Raw genomic sequence first — 16,398 nt, 5'->3', positions numbered from 1 at the left:
AATGGAATAGTAATGGAATAATATGAATAGTCGTTGAAAATGCAGAAATTCTATTGTAATTAAGCATCATCTAAGACCACTTGTGATTAGTTTTGAATTAGCTTTGCATGTCATGACAGTTTGGATTTATAATTGCCAGTGACATTTATCTTTTTCCACGACGAATGCTTCAGTCCTCTGATTCGGCACGCATGCACGCAATGACATATCTTTTGCTGATGGTCTGAGTGGACGACATCAAAAACATGTCATATTCATGCAACCGCTCATTGATTTTGAGCAGAGAAAATGGATTTCTTTATTGGCAAAGATATGGGGATTACATTTTAGAGGGAAAGGGGAGAAATCAGTCAGTTGTGGATTCGATTTGCAGAGAGGAATTAAGTGAGACGGCTAACTTTTTAGACATCTATTGTCTGCTACAGTCTCCTCTCCACATGCTGTGGACCACTCAAAATAATTTCACTACATATTTCTCTTCTCTGTTGTGTAGGTCTGAATAGCTGTAAAACACATCCAAACAGGTCATGAAGTTGAAATATTTTTAGGAGAATTTTAAAACAAAAGCATAAAATAAAATATTAAATAAGAAATACTTTATGAAATTCATATAATTGCATAATACTGTATATTAGATTGAAAAGAATTATCAAACAAATTATCATATGGTTTTATAAAGTTTTATTCTTTTGCCAGGCAGTGTATATGCTTAATTTCTTCCACCTCTCTCTCCGTCATACAGTTATATTAAACAACAGGGTGCTGAAGCAATTATACACAGCAAATAGAATGAAAGTTCAAACAAAATGAAACTTGTGGTGCAATAATTACCAGTGGAAGGTGACTGGTAATAATCATTCTAGTTATATATATATATATATATATATATATATATATATATATATATATTACTGTATATATGTGTATGTTTACGATTCCATTACAAAAATAATCAGAATATCTCTGGGACTCCCAGTGTTCTCTACCCAGCAGTCACTGTTACTGGTCAAGTCGTTTCACTATATACAGCCGTAACCAGTGGCTTATTGCACAGCCCCCACACCTTTATCTCCTATAGCAGCTTCTCAACACATCACAGGACACTTAAAGTGAATCCCAATATCCAAATTGTGACTCAGAGGTGTCTGACTGTCTGCACCTTTGGCAAACACGACCTTCAAAAATCATTTAAAGCCACTTCGAAGCGTTGTTTCGGAAAAAATAAAAGAAGGGGTTTTGAACCACAGAATCAACAAAGGTCTATAGGTTGACTATTTGTAATACTAGAATAAGATTTTTTTTTTAAAATAGGAGATTTTAGTATATTCGGTTTTAAATCAAAGCAATGAAAAAGCATTATCCACAACACACTGGTGATAAATATCAGCAAAAGCTTTGTGCCAGTTTAAATGATAGATATTCATTAAATATTAAGGGTTACTATGACACAGGATCAGCAAACATTTTCCCACAGATGCACAAGTGTGTTTGATATTTCGCCCTCTGTTAGCATGGAAGGGCAGACATGCACAAGGTGGGGAACGTAGGTGGCTTCACCCCTGTTTAACAGCTGACTTTAAATGCTGCCCAGAGAACGCTATTCTATAGTGGGCTAATAGTGTAGCTGATATGAAACCTGACCTCTGGACACAAGAAGTGACTTCACCAGTGCTGCTTCATCAGTGCTCCTATTACTCTAAAAAAAAAAAAGAAATATTAGCATTTCTTTACACTATAAATTCTTTAACATAGCAGTGGTAACAAGAACTCTAAAGGGTTCAATGATCCTCAGAAAAATCTTTTGTAACAATCAATAGAGGTATTCCGGCATTTATCCCGAGCCCTCTTTACATTTTCTCATGGTTTCCTCAAGAACCCATCGAAAGAGATTCCCCTGAAATACTGGAAGACTTCCCTTTAAGGAGTCTGCACTGCAGTCTAGTCCTGTGTTTCCATACAGTGGTACATCCTCTTCCACGCTTCTCCCAGAGTGAAGAGGATTCCCTGTTGAACAAATCCCTACAGATGCACACACGTGTTCATGTTGACAGAATACATTTACACCGTTCAACCGCTTTAACAGCACAAGTCAATGACAGCATCTTTTCAAATTATTGTCTTTTGATGATTCTTTTTTTTTTTTTTTAAAAAAACAGAACAAACAAGGGATTCAAATGTTTGTTCTTAATGACAGTCTGAAGGAAAGATCCAAGTAATACCAGAAAACCAGCAGTTCTGGGTGGGACGTCCTTCAAGGAGAACATGATTTGTGCAAGAATTCTGCTAATCTCTGATTAGAAACTGAAAAGTAGTACAAAGATCAGTCAATAAGTTGCCACGTGCACTTTGTCCTCGGCAGACTCAGACTGATTTACAGTTCTGTCTCACCTTGGAGATCTTTTGACTCACAAACAAATGCAAACACAAAGCGATATCAGCAAGGCAATGATGAGTTTAGAACCTCTAACTGAGCGCTGTGCTGGTGCTCATCAGTGTTCCTGCTCAGTTTTATAGGTCAGTGGATCTAGAGGGATGGCTGTGTGTAGCATGTCAAGCTCCATCTGATTATTGTCCATGTCTAGGACGTACATGACATTGTGGCTGCCAGGTGTCACATCTGCATTGTCCTGAAACACATTCTGGAAATCCGTAGAGATCGAAGTGGTCTTGTCCTTTGTTTTCTCCTTCCCTACAGTCAGGGAGGAGTCAAAGATGTCATCTTCTTCCTCTCCACAGCTCAGCGCTACCTCGTTCTCATAGCAGAAGGTGCTCAGTGTCTTGGGAATCAAGTCCTCCGTGGTTCTGCACAGAAATGCGGGAGAGGCGGCAGAGGAGGCCCTGCTGCCAGCTTCATCAAGCTCCTTGGCGCTGAGGTGAGGTGTTGTGGGCACCTCGTAGGTCTTATGGAAGCGTGCGTAGTCTACCTTGTAACTGTTACGGTCCTCATAGATCACCGACTCAAACCTGTGACCCCAGAGAACCTCTCTGGCCAGGTAGGAGCTGCGGAACTGGGTGGTCATGGCTGTGGCCTCCACCATCCCCTCTAAGATCACAACAATCTCAAAGTTGTCTGTCTCCAGATCAGCTCGGCTTATAGCATACAAGGGACTGTCTTGGTCTATCTCATGGACAATCACCAGTGGGGACACCAGGAACAGTCTGTCTGTGCCTTCATCGTAACCCACATTGAGGTCCATTTGTTCTAACGGAATGAACTCGCCCTCAGCTGTGACGTAAGAGCGTATGAGTTGGGCGCGAACGTGAGCCTCCACGATGTGGCTCCTCCGCAGGTTTCCCACTCTCCACATGAGGCACAGCTTGCCATCACGGAGGGCAATGACGGCGTTTTTGGAGAACATAAGGGTGTGGTTCCTCTTCTTTGGCCGTGCCATCTTAGCCATGATGGTGCCAATCATGAAGGAGTCAATGATGCAGCCCACGATAGACTGGATAACCACTGTTATCACAGCAACGGGGCACTCTTCAGTAACACAGCGCCACCCATAACCGATGGTGGTCTGGGTTTCCATGGAGAACAACAGTGCCCCAACAAAGCCCTGGACGTGAAGTATACAGGGCATCCTTTGTGTCTGCCCTCCAGGTGTGCGTGTAGAAGAGGGTCCATGAAGTCCTCCCACTGGCAACAGACCACCCCTCCCCACAGAGGGCTCGTCAAAGTCCCCATGGGTCAAGGAGACGCAGTAAAATATGATGCCGAAGAAAAGCCATGAAACCAAAAAGCTGGTGCAGAATATCAGCAGCAGGTATCTCCAGTGGATGTCGACGCAGGTGGTGAAGATATCGGCTAGGTAGCGTTGGCTCTTCTCCTCCATGTTTGTAAAAACAACATTACATTGACCATTTTTCTTCACAAACCGGCTCCGTGCTTGGTTGGAGCCCCTTGTCAGAATCTTGCCATTGTAGTTGGTCATTCCTTCCTGTCGCTGGGGGCTGGGCACAGCGGCCGAGGCCCTCAAGCTCCTCCTCTGGTCTTCTGTCTCGGTTTGCGACGCAGAGTGCGGTTGGCCGGTAGGGGAGCTGTGGCCGTTCTGGAGCTTTAAGCTAGTGATCTTCTGCTGTTCGTCCTCTGGTATAATGTCTGACACAATGCTGTACCTGTCCAGTCAAAGGAGGATACAAAAGGTCAAATGTAAGGCAGTTTAGAGTGACACAGTTATAATCAAATGACAATAATGGTTCCTTCCACATATTTGAGGTCAAAGTTGTTTTTCTCAGTATTACTAGCATCACTTATTTAAATGATTAATATGAGTCTTTATCTAACTTTATTGGAACAACTAATCATAAAGCTCCCGTCTTATAGTTTGGAATGCAACAATGTAGATCAGTAGCACAAATTTGACACAGCTTACAGAATGAGTAATCAATTTGATCCTAATGTACTTTCCACTGAGAGGAAGCTAAAAGCTGACGCACGAGGAACACAAGGGAGGTGAGCGGGATCGAGTTCAACAAAGCAAAACAGGAAATTGTCAGTTAAGACACAAAGACAGTCAAGGGCATTCAAATCTATACTATGGAACATGCCAAACTTGATATGTCTACTTATGAGCCAGTCTTTCCCCTTTCCATGACCGATTATCAGCCTGGAAGGTGAGCTCTGTTTAAGAATGTGAGAGGGATTGCTGTCATCAGAGCTTAATGGATTATATGAGACACAGACAATCCATTTTAAAATGTCCTAACACATATCTTGCTGATAACATAGCATTTCTTTTCACACAGTAATAATTGTTAATCTATATATTGATCACTCATTAATAAGATGATTGGGTTTATTATTACTGGGAATATTTTAAGTATGTTTCTGAAGAAGTGAATTTTTAAAAAAAAGAACAAAACAAGGACATAAATTTGTGATGTTAACTTCTCTTGTATAGTGAATTATGTCCACAGGTACAACATTTAGTGTTGTCATAGTCCTTCTATAGCAATGAGGACCCTTGATGAGGACAGTGGAAGATCTACCTGCTCTAAATAACCCTGAGCCGAGTCTGACTCACCTTGACTAGCTCATCAAAATAACAAACCCTTTGAGCTCACTGTGCTAAGTCTCCTGGATAGACCTTAGAAAGAAATCTAGTTCATAAGGTCAGATTTTCATCATGACACTGTGTAAAGCAAGTTTATAGTGTAAAATGAAAATGGCAGAATAACAGAAAGGGAGTTGGGTCACACCCCACCTGTTGGAGCGGCTTCCCATGGCACCAGTGATCATTGAAACAGGGCCTGAAGGACGGCATGGACTCTGTCCTGTTCCAGGTCACCAGATCTCCACCATGGAGTTGACAGACCACTGAACACGACTCCTGCAGGAAAGTGTGACAGAATTTTGTGTGTGAGTGTGATCATGCCCACACATGCCCATCAGCATCAATCCTGCAATAACATGAAGTCATGGCCTTGTTTTTGTTTTTGTCAATAACCAGGCAGGAGACTACAATTCATGTCCATGACAGATTATCAAGTGCATCATGGTAAACGATATCATCATACTGCGTCACTACACATAAAATAATAACAAGTAGTTGTTTGAACATAACAATTCTGCAATCTGATGCTGATGCAGAGCATTTTTGTAGAGTCACGAAAGGAATGTGACAGTAAACTTCAGCAAGTAAAATAATTGCTTAATGCTACTTGTAGAATGGGCACTGACCCTAAAGTACCAGTTCAGGTCTTTGGTTATAACACATAGTTTTAGACAGGGAAACTGTGGAAACAGGAAACTGAACAAAAACAAAATTTAAAAAAACGCTCGAAGCCTGACTTCCATATTATGCAGTTCCCAACTCTACCGCTAGAGGTTAATGAGCGAAATTATGAAAGTTCCAATGATCCATGGTTTACAAGATGGAGGGAAATCCTGTTATAAAATAATTTTGCTGTCTTTTTGAAAGATAGCACCTGTGTGACAGCTCTACAGGAAGAAATTTGTCTTTGTGTGAGTGTTTTTAGTGCACCTCTTTGAAGCACAATTTAACATTAAAGTGTTTATGCAATTATATGAACACACAGTTTTAACAAGGGTAAAATCATGAATGCGTCCTATGATTGAGACCACAACACTCAGCAGCTAATGTCACCCAGCCTCTTGCAGGTTTCCCCTACAGGTTAAATAACAGGTTTAAGTAAAATAGATAAATAAATAATTGAATTTATTTACCGGTATTTGATCTGATTTATTTGAATATTCATTTGATGTATTTGATCTAATAAAGTTGTTGAACATTCATATGTACTGTAAAACATAACAGAACTTTCATTGTTGCTGCATTAGTGACCACCCTTCTAAAAGTCACTAATTACACGTACACAACTCAAACTCTACTCAAATTAAACTAAAAGAAAGGCAAAAAAAAGAAAATCCAGACTGACCTCTCTGTAATATGCACTATATGAAGTTATGGTCTGCTCTGAGATCTGCATGGTTAAACATTTCTTTCAGGTTTGCTACCACACACTGGGCCCTTACACAGGCAAATCAATGTGTATGGAATGAATGTCAGTTTATATGTTTCTGTTTTGTCTGGTTTATTTCTTATGTCTGTGACCTTCAACCACCAGCTGTGGAATTCTTCCCCAACAGTCTCTTTCTATAGTCAAACAACACTGCCACCTCTTTATAATAAATCAAGTGTTCTCCCAAACAAACATTTACACTTGTAATTATGTGTCTTTCAAAGAATGACAGACACAAAAATGGCCAAATTGGTAAATTCAAATGAATCCAGAGTAGATTGGACAAAATAGATGGGACCAAAAGACCCTATTAGGTGTGAGTGACCTGGGAGTCACCACATATTGGATAGAAAAGGATGCTGAAAGTTTCAGAAATGCCAGTTTCCATAGGAACACCTCTGCTGTGACATTTGAGGTGATTGGTGAAGGGGGCGCTGCAGACGTGGGGTAGTGTGCAGTGTTAAGTGAAATTATAACATGATTCATAGCTGGAAGGAGAGAAGAAAGGGGAAAGGTTTTAAGGGCAGCAAGCTAGCATTTACTTTTGATTTTAAATGGATTCTAAAGAAGATGTGAGAGGTGGAACAACTCGGAAATGTAAGACTTGATTTCAGAAAGCTTTAAATTTCACCTATATCTCAATATCTCATACATCTATAATGTAATGTAATATAATATAATATAATATAATATAATATAATATAATATAATATAATATAATATAATATAATATAATATGACGGGGGATTTGGACGAGATTTGACACACCTGTAATAAATACACTTGACCTTACACCTATAATAAATATTGTAAGACTTCTTTTCTTTTATTATGGCTCCCAACACATCTTAATCTCAAAAATCACAGATTAATGGTCATAATCTTTTACCCTGAAATAAGAAAAAAAAATTCTGAGAGTTAATCCCAAAAGCAGAAGGGAGACATTGAGAAGCGGATCAGTTTGGGTTGTCGGGGATTAAGAAGGAGAAGGGTTCAAGCTCCTGTTATAATCAGTGCTGAGACCCAATGTAAAATCTGTCTTCCTGTCAAAGGCAAACAATATAACATGTATTTTTTCCTTCCACAACCAAGAATATGTAAATCTTAAGACCAAAAACACATCTTAATCTGCCCGAGAGGGGAAAAAGTTGCTTAAATCCTGACATCCCACACAGGCAGAATCCACTTTGTGGACCCCTCTTGTAAGTGTAGACTTTCAAGGGGGGGTCACTGTGCATCACGAACCAGCCCACAAACAGGCCTCCAGTCAATGCAGAACAGCACTCCCATGCTGCTACGCATCCAATGCCTCCAACCTCTATTTTGGCTGCAATTCAAAAGAGTTAATATAGTCTATATTGCCATTTATTATTGTTGTTGTTATATTATTATTAGTAGTAGTAGCAGTAGTAGTTTATGAGGTTATATTCGAGATATTATAACTGACATTTGCACAAATCTCCATTCACACTATACAGCATCTACAGTGAGGAGTTCACTACAACAGATTGTAGTAAAAGCCTTCTCATATGGACAATAACATCATCTCCTGCTGTGCTGTGATCTGATGCATGTGATTGTCCAAGAGAACCTCAGTTCATGATGGACAATATAACTGATCAGACCCAAGTTTGTCTGCTTAAAGCTTTAGCATAAATTGTGATGTTCAAGAATAACTGGGAATCAAATGACGGAAAATGATATACTCACCCTAGAATTTTCAACTTTTGGTCTCAAACTCTTGGTGTGCATCCACTTCACCCACAAAGATCCAGCTGCTTATTGTCCTGGGCAAACATCCCAGATCCTGAGAATCACACGTGATCCCTGCCTCATTCTTTTTTCTTTTATTTTCCGCTTCATCTTCCTTCCGCTGCGCTGCGGTTTGTCTCCATTAATCCTGTAATGTCCTCCTCTGCCTCCGTCACTGAATATAATCACCTGTGCGCACTCATACAACCCAGGGTGAAAATGCTGGGTCAGTTTGAACAGGGAGGGAGGGAGAGTGAGAGGGAGGGAGGGAGGGAAAAGTAAAAGAAAACTGTGAGAGTCAATGCAACAAGAAAATGAAAAGGTACGTGCAAACAGGGAGCTGCCACTCTTCTGCAGCCATATCATGTGTAGGTGATGCAAGATACCTGCTGTTCCACACACAGTAGGCAAAAGCACTGAGTCATCCCATCCTGACTGACTCAGGAAGAATACACAAAAATATGTTTGCATTTTACCTGCTGGACAAGATCAAGATGTGGCCTCCTTTCTTCACTTAAACTTCCCTCTTTGTGCTTGCAAACACTGTGTGTGTGTGTGTGTGTGTGTGTGTGTGTGTGTGTGTGTGTGTGTGTGTGTGTGTGCGTGCGTGCGTGCGTGCGTGCGTGCGTGCGTGCGTGTGTCCGTGCGTGCGTGCGTGCGTGTGTGTGTGTGTGTGTGTGTAGGTCCTGGTCCATCCAGTTTTCAGCAATGTCAGAGAAATCTTACTGCACCAGTAACAACTGTGAATGCATAATAAGCTTTTATTCCTTCAACAGACGACATTAAATATTCAACTAAAAAGAAAAAGATTTTGGACATTTAACACATATTATATTTACCATGACCTAATTTAACTGACTACATGTGTCAATACTTTTTAAAACTGTAATTTAACTTCAAGTTTTTGTTTCCTTGAAATACTTCCTGTACTTCTAATATCAAGGAGAAAAGCATAAATCTCATATGATTGAAATTATAAATGATATCATTTGCACCCTTTTTTGAGATCAGCTTTTGCTTCAGAATACCTTCCAGTTATCCAATTATTTAGTAAAAACCAAACCAAAACTACACAGAATATGGCTCTTTACTAAAAATGCATTTAAAATTAGATAAATGAATGAATAAATAACAAAACAGTACACAAAAAATAATAAACCACACACATTCAATAAATTAAACACTAAATAAACTATTTATTAATAAATATAACATACTAAAAACACATTCTTCATTAAATCCAGTCTTTAATTTGTTTTTTTTTTAGACATCACAAGAGCCAGCATTATGTTGAGGTAAAGCTGTTTCTATAGAAACGCTCCCCTCTTGCATTCTCTCACAGTTCTGATATACCCCCCCCATCACTCTCCCTCTCTCTACCTTTTGCTCTCCATCCATCTTTCTTACTTTAAATGTGTGGAAGCAAAGAAGGGATTTTTTTTTTCCCAAACTCTCCTCCTGTGGGAACGTGGGAGTGCGACCTGACAGAGGAGGAGCAGGAGCGGATGGAGCCACCACACTGCGTGTGGTGCCAAGTGTGCTCTGAAAGACTTCAGAAAGGAATCTGTTCACACTGACATGATAAATACAGTTTTACTGAGTTATTATATATTTACTGATTGGATAAAAACACCTGACATGAGCCAAAGAAAGACTTAAAATGGGACTTTTTTTAAAGAATGAAGGTAATCATACGTATATCCTAATGAAGGCTTGTTTTTCTTTTTCAAAAACACATGTGCAGATTCATTCAAGGAGTATATGACCAGTCTATGTCTTGTCAGTGATGACAGCTGGAGGTGACCCCCTCATGGTGTGTGTGAACAGGTAGACAGACAAACAGACCGATGAGATGGCCCATCAGTAGAGGAGACGATGACCGGACAGACACAGGGAGGACAGGACTGGACAGTGTGTTATAAATAGGTTCTAATCAGGACTGGGTGGCGGATTAGTTTCTTTAACCTTTTGCTCAGCACATGCTCATCAGAGCACGTCAGCTCTGCATGGAGGAGGTCTGGAATAAAGTACCGGCAGGAAAAACAATAAAGACTTTTCAAAATGATTTAGATTTTGTTCCCTGTCTCCTGCTTTAGTGATTTATCTATTTAGTCAGTCATGAGAGGGGGATGCAGAGGTGAGGGGGGTGTTTGTGATGGCTAAATGTAGAGCTCTGTGGTCTGGGGTGGTGCAGAGGGTGGGACAAGGGGAGTGATATGACAAATGAAGAAGTGGTTTGAGGTTTCCTGAGTGATTCAGATCTATGTAAAGGTAGGTGGTGTGAAAAAAGGGAGAAAGCAGAGGGTGGAGAGTATTTTGAAACAGTGACCCCTCAATGTAGGTTTGAAAAGATTCTTTCAGAAGATTCATATGTTGCTGAGGAGGCATATCGTGTCTGAGTAAACTTATATTTTTTAAAAGGGTCATGTATGTTAATCAAAGGAAATTAGACTGGTAATTATGCACGTGGGGAAGACCCATGGGAAAAGCAAAGAAAGAGAAGCACCTGGATTTCAAAGGCATATTTATGTTGTATGCATCACTGAACTTGCTTCGGTGGTTTGTTTTTTGGTTGTCAAAGAAATTAGCTTCTCGTGTGACTACTAGTGCCCATCCAATTTAAAGCAGTACTGGAATATTTATTGATTTGGTTGCTTATCCACCCATCTGCTTCAACATTATTGTTTACTTTAAACCACAACCCCAGAAAACCTCGAGAACAGTGTGAATCCAAATGGAAACATGTGCTGTGCTGCCTCAGGTGGAGGAGTTCAAGTATGTCGATGGGAATGGAACGAAAGATTGACAGGTGGGTTTGGTGCAGCTGTTCCTGCCCTCATTCTCGAGCAGTGAGAAAGGTGAAAAGGAATAAGATCACGATTATAAACAGTTGAGATGAGTTTCGTCAGACATCAGAGAGATTTATCCTGTAGGAGCTGAAGGAAGCAGCCGAGGAGTTGCTGGTCTCCTACTCTCCTTCTAAAAGTTTCGTTCCTGACCGGAAAAAGAGGAGGAAAACGAACGCATATCTTTCAAAATAGTAATACGCGACGGTTAAAATCAACGAAAACTGAGCTGCTAGAAAATATATTTAGGTTAAATACACATCTAAAATTACATCATGTACTTACATTATCTTACTTACATTATCTTTATTAGCTTACGGAATACTCGGATTAGACTTGTGTGAGTTTTATTTTGAAGGGCCGCCACCGGAAGGTTAGGTCGGCAGCGCTTCCTGCCGTCTGCCAGCCACGTCACCTCACCGCGTTTGACAACACAGCTTTCATATCAAATCAATGAGTGCAGACGCGGCAGAATTAGTGAGTGGACTCGTCACGGGTGTTTACGAACAGGAGGCTAAATAACGAGCCATCGAGCATTCGCCCTCTCCCGGAGTTCACCATTCCGCTCCTCGCTTCACTTCTGCAGTTTTCCACTTTGTGCGTCTTTTGGAACTTCCTGAGGGTTTCTGCGTCTCTGGCTTCATTAAAGCCTGCACATTCCAACCCTCCAACAACTTCCTTGCTTTTGTCCTGCAGCTGCTGAAGCTTTAGACATCATGAACATCTTTCGTCTCGCCGGTGACGTGTCACATCTGGTGGCGATCGTTATCCTGTTAATGAAGATATGGTGGTCCAAATCCTGTGCTGGTACGTTGATGGTGACATGAATGCCTTTGCTTTTTAACTCTCTGACTGGTTTGGTCCCAGCCCAGAGCCGAAACGTGGCAATAATCTTTTTCCTGTGTAACAAAGTGTGCGAATAACAAAGTTCTCGGCTGCAGATGCTTTTTGCAGTTTGACGTGCGTCAGCGACGTGGCAATGTTAGCAGAGCATTCAGAGCTGCACCTTTAACACATCAAAGAAAATCTGCAGCACAGCCATCTTAAAACATTACAGTGTGCTGATCCTAACTTTGTATTTGGGACTCTTTTGGCCTCCGCATGAGAAATCCCATTTTATGCTTCTTTATTTGTCTTAGGCATCTCTGGGAAGTCCCAAGTGCTGCTGGCACTTGTCTTCACTACCAGGTATCTTGACTTGTTCACGGTCTTCATCTCGACGTACAACACAGTCATGAAGGTGAGGCTCAAGACCATCACTGGGACACATTTGGGCTACACTGGGGAGGAATATCGTGATGGAATCAATCGCGATCCATGCTTTTTTTTTATCCCCAGATTATAATTAACACAGTTTGCACACTCCTTAATTAAACAAGGTTAATTATGCATCACATGAATTCTTAGACAACCGATTGTGGCACAACAGGACTATTAGATATTACGGGAAATTAATAACAAAATTCATTACCAAGGGAAGGGGGGGAATCCTGAAACAAGGACATTTTAGGAGACAGAACAACCATCGCAGCTGCACCCTTGTATGACCTTAAACAACAGCCACGGCCAGGGGGGGTAACAAATCCACTGTAACACATCCAAGTAATTTGGGGTAAGGGGCAAGCTTTGAAGGGACGAGTAAAATTAAGCAAAAAGGTCTTACTGTGTCTCTGCGTGGAAAATCCGGCGCGGTTTTTGCAAGGCGAGGAGATTTGCTGTGATTGCGATGACCTTTTTTTGAAAAATGTCCTGTGCTTATGGTCGCTCCCGACCATAAATCCATTTGATTTGCCATCTCCCTGCTAAGAACTGTACCGCAGATGTCTGACTGGAATCTGGAGCAGGTAGAACCATAAATGTGGGCAAAGCTGTGCTGTCCCATGACTGAAATGTCCTACCCAATGTGTGTGTGTGTTTACCGTCCGGCTCTGTTTGTAGGTGGTCTTCCTGGCTCTGTCTTACGCCACCGTCTACCTGATCTACATTCGCTTCAAGAACACATTCGATTCAGCAAATGACACGTTCCGAGTGGAGTTCCTGCTGGTGCCGGTCGTCGGGCTTTCCTTCCTGGAAAACTATGCTTTCACTCCGCTGGAGGTAAAGACACGATGGGACGGAGTCGTCAGTCTTTACGCTCCTTAAGTCTTTGTTTGATGAGCTGTGTTGCCAGTGTTTAACTCTCCTTCCTGATGGCTCCACCCAGATCTTGTGGACCTTCTCCATCTTCCTGGAGTCGGTGGCCATAATGCCTCAGCTCTTCATGATCACCAAAACGGGCGAGGCCGAGTCCATCACTACCCACTACCTCTTCTTCCTTGGGCTTTACCGCGCCCTCTACATCGCAAACTGGGTGTGGCGCTATCACACAGAAGGCTTCTTCGACCAGATCGCCGTCGTGTCTGGAGTGGTGCAGACGATCTTTTACTGCGATTTCTTCTATCTTTACATCACAAGAGGTAGGTCCAGACTCACGCCAGGGGCTTCTGAGACCGCCATCCGCTGCCACTAGAGCTGGAGCGGGAGATTTCATTCCTCTAGGGTGGAAATGAACTTTCTCCTCACTCTCTCCGCAGTACTTCGAGGAAGAGGGAAGATGAGTCTGCCAATGCCCGTCTAAATGGGGTCGCTCCGGGCCCCCTTACGGGAGCCGTCCACAGCTCAAATCATCGTCCGTGCGTCCGTACACTTGGCAATGGGACTAATGGTCGGACATCATCCTGGAGACCAAAACAAAGTGCAGAATTGGCACCTGATGTGTGAATGTGATTGAATGATTTTTCCTGTGCGACTGTTTTTTTTTAATAAGGTGCAAGTGCATGAGTGGGAGGGCGTCTGTGATGAAGGTAGGGTACCTGTAACAATAAGGACCGCACACTTGTCTTAATTCCCCTTTAGGAGGAGAGAGTCTGGTAACATTAGATTGTCAAATCCGTAATATGGTTGGCAGCAGCTTTTACAGCAGTCAGGTAGATTCTCAGCTTGTTTTCTCATTTGCTCGTCTGCTTTTCTCAAAATTACACACGTCCAAGGTCCATGATTGTCATGGATGACAACTGCCACAGCTTTTGCATTTACTCCTGAATTTGCATCTCGCTCTGCTATTTATTCAGCCATCCCCTGAGGGAGGGTTGTCCCCTCCCTCAGGGGATGGTTTTATCCTGTCAAATGATGACTTTGTTTTTTTGGGGGGAGGGGGTGTAATGTTTGTGTCTTTTTATGTACTGTATTTTTCAAAGTAGGGAAAAAAGGGCTAAATTTTGTGTCATCTCTTAAATGAAGCCAAAGATCATGCAGATATCAGCAGCAGTGCTGTATCTCTGCCTGTATTGGGGGTCTTTTTCTGTTCAATTCCAGGGCTAATTGTCTGTATGCCAATCATTGTACATTTCTTTTCTGATGTGACATTTATTATAACTTGTGAATCAAATCAATGAGGGTGGTTTGAAGTTTGTTTCCACGTGGTTCAGGACACACAAAGATGTTGACGTTCTGGTGAACACACATAAGGGTCATATGTGCCGATGTTGAGGAGACTCGTCTCAGTCCCGGTGATTTTGTTCCGTCAGTGAAGTAAAGTTTTCCTGTGTTTGTACAGCACCTTGCTTCCTTCCCTCACGGCCCCCTCCACCACTCTCGCAGCTGAGCGGATGGACAGCGGCGAGGCTGCCAGGGCCGCCGCCTTCTCCATCACCTTCACTTTCTTCACAGCCTTCCCTTTATCTTTCCCCACAAGCCCCGCCCCTTCTGCAGCACCTCTGCCCAGAGCAGACGCCAGCTCGCACCAGAAAAGCCTCTCTGCCCTTTTCCTGGCCTCTTCTTCCTCCTCCTTCGTTTTTCTTGTCTCTCCATTTGTCCCCTGGTCCTTTCTGTCCTCCCTCTCATCCTGGATGGTAAAATGTTCTCCCAGAATCCTGTCTTGGACCTGTTTGATGGTCTTCTCAGCCTCCTTGAACATCTCATTGCTGTAGTAGTCACCTTTGTTGTCAGCTACCATCTTGTCTATCTTCTTCAATAGTTGGGCCACTTGCAAGCGCTCTGTTGATTTGTCCTGCCCGTAGTTATCAAAGAGCTGGTAGCCACCGTGGCAGCTGTTGACAAACTCTGAGAGCCCTGGACTCTCTGCCAGGAAGTCCTCGATGCTTTTGCCTTGCAGATGGTCTCCTTGAGTGAAGAGCACCAGGAAAAACTGTGCAGCTCCTGGGCCAAACATGGCCTTGATCCCCTCTAAGGTGTCCTTCTCCTCCTGGGTGAACCTGCTAGGCTGCAAGGTCACAAGGAAAGCATGTGGTCCAGGGGAGGACATGATGACACAACGTCCAACCTCTGCCATGATCTCTTCAGGAGGCAGCTTTGTGTGGAAGAATCCCGGAGTGTCGATGACGCAGACGGCGCGGCCTCCCACCATACCGGTCTCCCTCTGGCACTGAGAGGTGACGGAGCTTGGCGATGCACCGACCAAGAAGGTGGCTGTGCCCAAGATGGTGTTGCCTGAGGAGCTCCTTCCTGTTCCCGTCTTCCCCAACAGAACAATCCTCAAAGGATCAGCCCCTGATGGGGCGAGATTTAAGATGAGTCATGTGTCAGCCTCCCACAGAACCAAAGCAAACCCCTTTGGACAAAGTCACACTTCTGTGACCTTTTTGGTGCATCACCTTATTGTTTGTTATACTTTAATGGACTCAGTTAAGTCTGACGTGTAATGAACCAGAAGCACCAGAATTACATAAATCAAAAGAAACTCTCTGAGAGTTTGTTGGATGGATTATTTCCACTGAGGCCCAAATCAGGCTTTATACTTTAATATGTACAATATACCACTATAATATGATGAAAATACTATACTGTACTACATAGATGACAGAGGTTAGAATCATTACTCATGGAAATGCTTAATGTCGTCCATTTTTACAGTGATTCCATCATTTATTTTAGACTTGTGACAATATAAAATTCTGCCAGAAATAAAATATCTAGTTTCTGAGCAGACATCACGAAACAAACAAAACATTTCAACGCAGTGTGTGAAATAGTTCTATTACAATCGACTACAAGGACAAACATGTTTCTGCCTGACTGACAGCAGTGTGGAATCTCGTACCTTCGTGAGCAGCAGTATTTTGGGATGACGCCATCCTTAAGATTTAGGTTATATAAAGTCACCAGCTTCATCTGTGTTTTCTGCAGCCCAAAAATACAAGATGTCCTCTTGCAACCAGGAGCAAACTGCAGACAAGCGTCTACGTCGCATCAGCAAGGTTCTCCACACCGCCACCAGGCGGCTCAAAAGTTAAAACTGTTATCCCCCACGCCAAAAAGT

At 42.3% G+C, this 16,398-nt stretch overlaps 3 protein-coding genes and 1 long non-coding RNA gene across 7 annotated transcripts in view; 2 read left to right on the top strand and 2 right to left on the bottom strand.

Moving 5' to 3' along the window:
* Positions 1–3,080, top strand: part of LOC130514365 (uncharacterized) — a 12,266-nt gene extending 9,186 nt beyond the window's left edge. For both annotated transcript variants that reach the window (XR_008946985.1, XR_008946984.1), the window contains 2 exons: positions 2,737–2,873; positions 2,950–3,080. This is a non-coding gene — a long non-coding RNA (uncharacterized LOC130514365). The remainder of the gene's footprint in view (positions 1–2,736; positions 2,874–2,949) is intronic.
* Positions 665–13,137, bottom strand: LOC130514339 (ATP-sensitive inward rectifier potassium channel 12-like). Of its 3 annotated transcripts, none has more exons than XM_057013865.1 (4): positions 13,001–13,137; positions 8,194–8,457; positions 5,205–5,330; positions 665–4,116 (listed from the first exon to the last, which is right to left on the bottom strand). In XM_057013865.1, the coding sequence occupies exons 3-4, from the start codon at positions 5,237–5,239 to the stop codon at positions 2,490–2,492; spliced, it is 1,662 nt and encodes a 553-aa protein (XP_056869845.1). In that variant the 5' UTR covers positions 5,240–5,330; positions 8,194–8,457; positions 13,001–13,137; the 3' UTR covers positions 665–2,489. The 3 variants fall into 3 exon arrangements, with proteins under 3 accessions (XP_056869845.1, XP_056869844.1, XP_056869846.1); XM_057013864.1 differs by lacking the exon at positions 13,001–13,137 and adding an exon at positions 12,745–12,852; XM_057013866.1 differs by lacking the exon at positions 13,001–13,137 and adding an exon at positions 9,643–9,774.
* On the bottom strand, positions 8,981–16,398 carry LOC130514349 (GTPase IMAP family member 7-like). Its single transcript, XM_057013877.1, has 2 exons — positions 16,180–16,398; positions 8,981–15,629 (listed from the first exon to the last, which is right to left on the bottom strand). The coding sequence occupies exons 1-2, from the start codon at positions 16,211–16,213 to the stop codon at positions 14,644–14,646; spliced, it is 1,020 nt and encodes a 339-aa protein (XP_056869857.1). The 5' UTR covers positions 16,214–16,398; the 3' UTR covers positions 8,981–14,643.
* kdelr3 (KDEL endoplasmic reticulum protein retention receptor 3) lies at positions 11,657–14,512 on the top strand. The gene is made up of 5 exons (XM_057013881.1): positions 11,657–11,888; positions 12,221–12,321; positions 13,020–13,178; positions 13,285–13,537; positions 13,655–14,512. The coding sequence occupies exons 1-5, from the start codon at positions 11,798–11,800 to the stop codon at positions 13,696–13,698; spliced, it is 648 nt and encodes a 215-aa protein (XP_056869861.1). The 5' UTR covers positions 11,657–11,797; the 3' UTR covers positions 13,699–14,512.

This window comes from Takifugu flavidus, chromosome 18, assembly GCF_003711565.1.
Source record: "Takifugu flavidus isolate HTHZ2018 chromosome 18, ASM371156v2, whole genome shotgun sequence".
Classification (NCBI taxonomy): Eukaryota; Metazoa; Chordata; class Actinopteri; order Tetraodontiformes; family Tetraodontidae; genus Takifugu; species Takifugu flavidus.
Note: the sequence above shows the minus strand (reverse complement) of the source record. Positions and strands in the feature narration are given on the sequence as shown.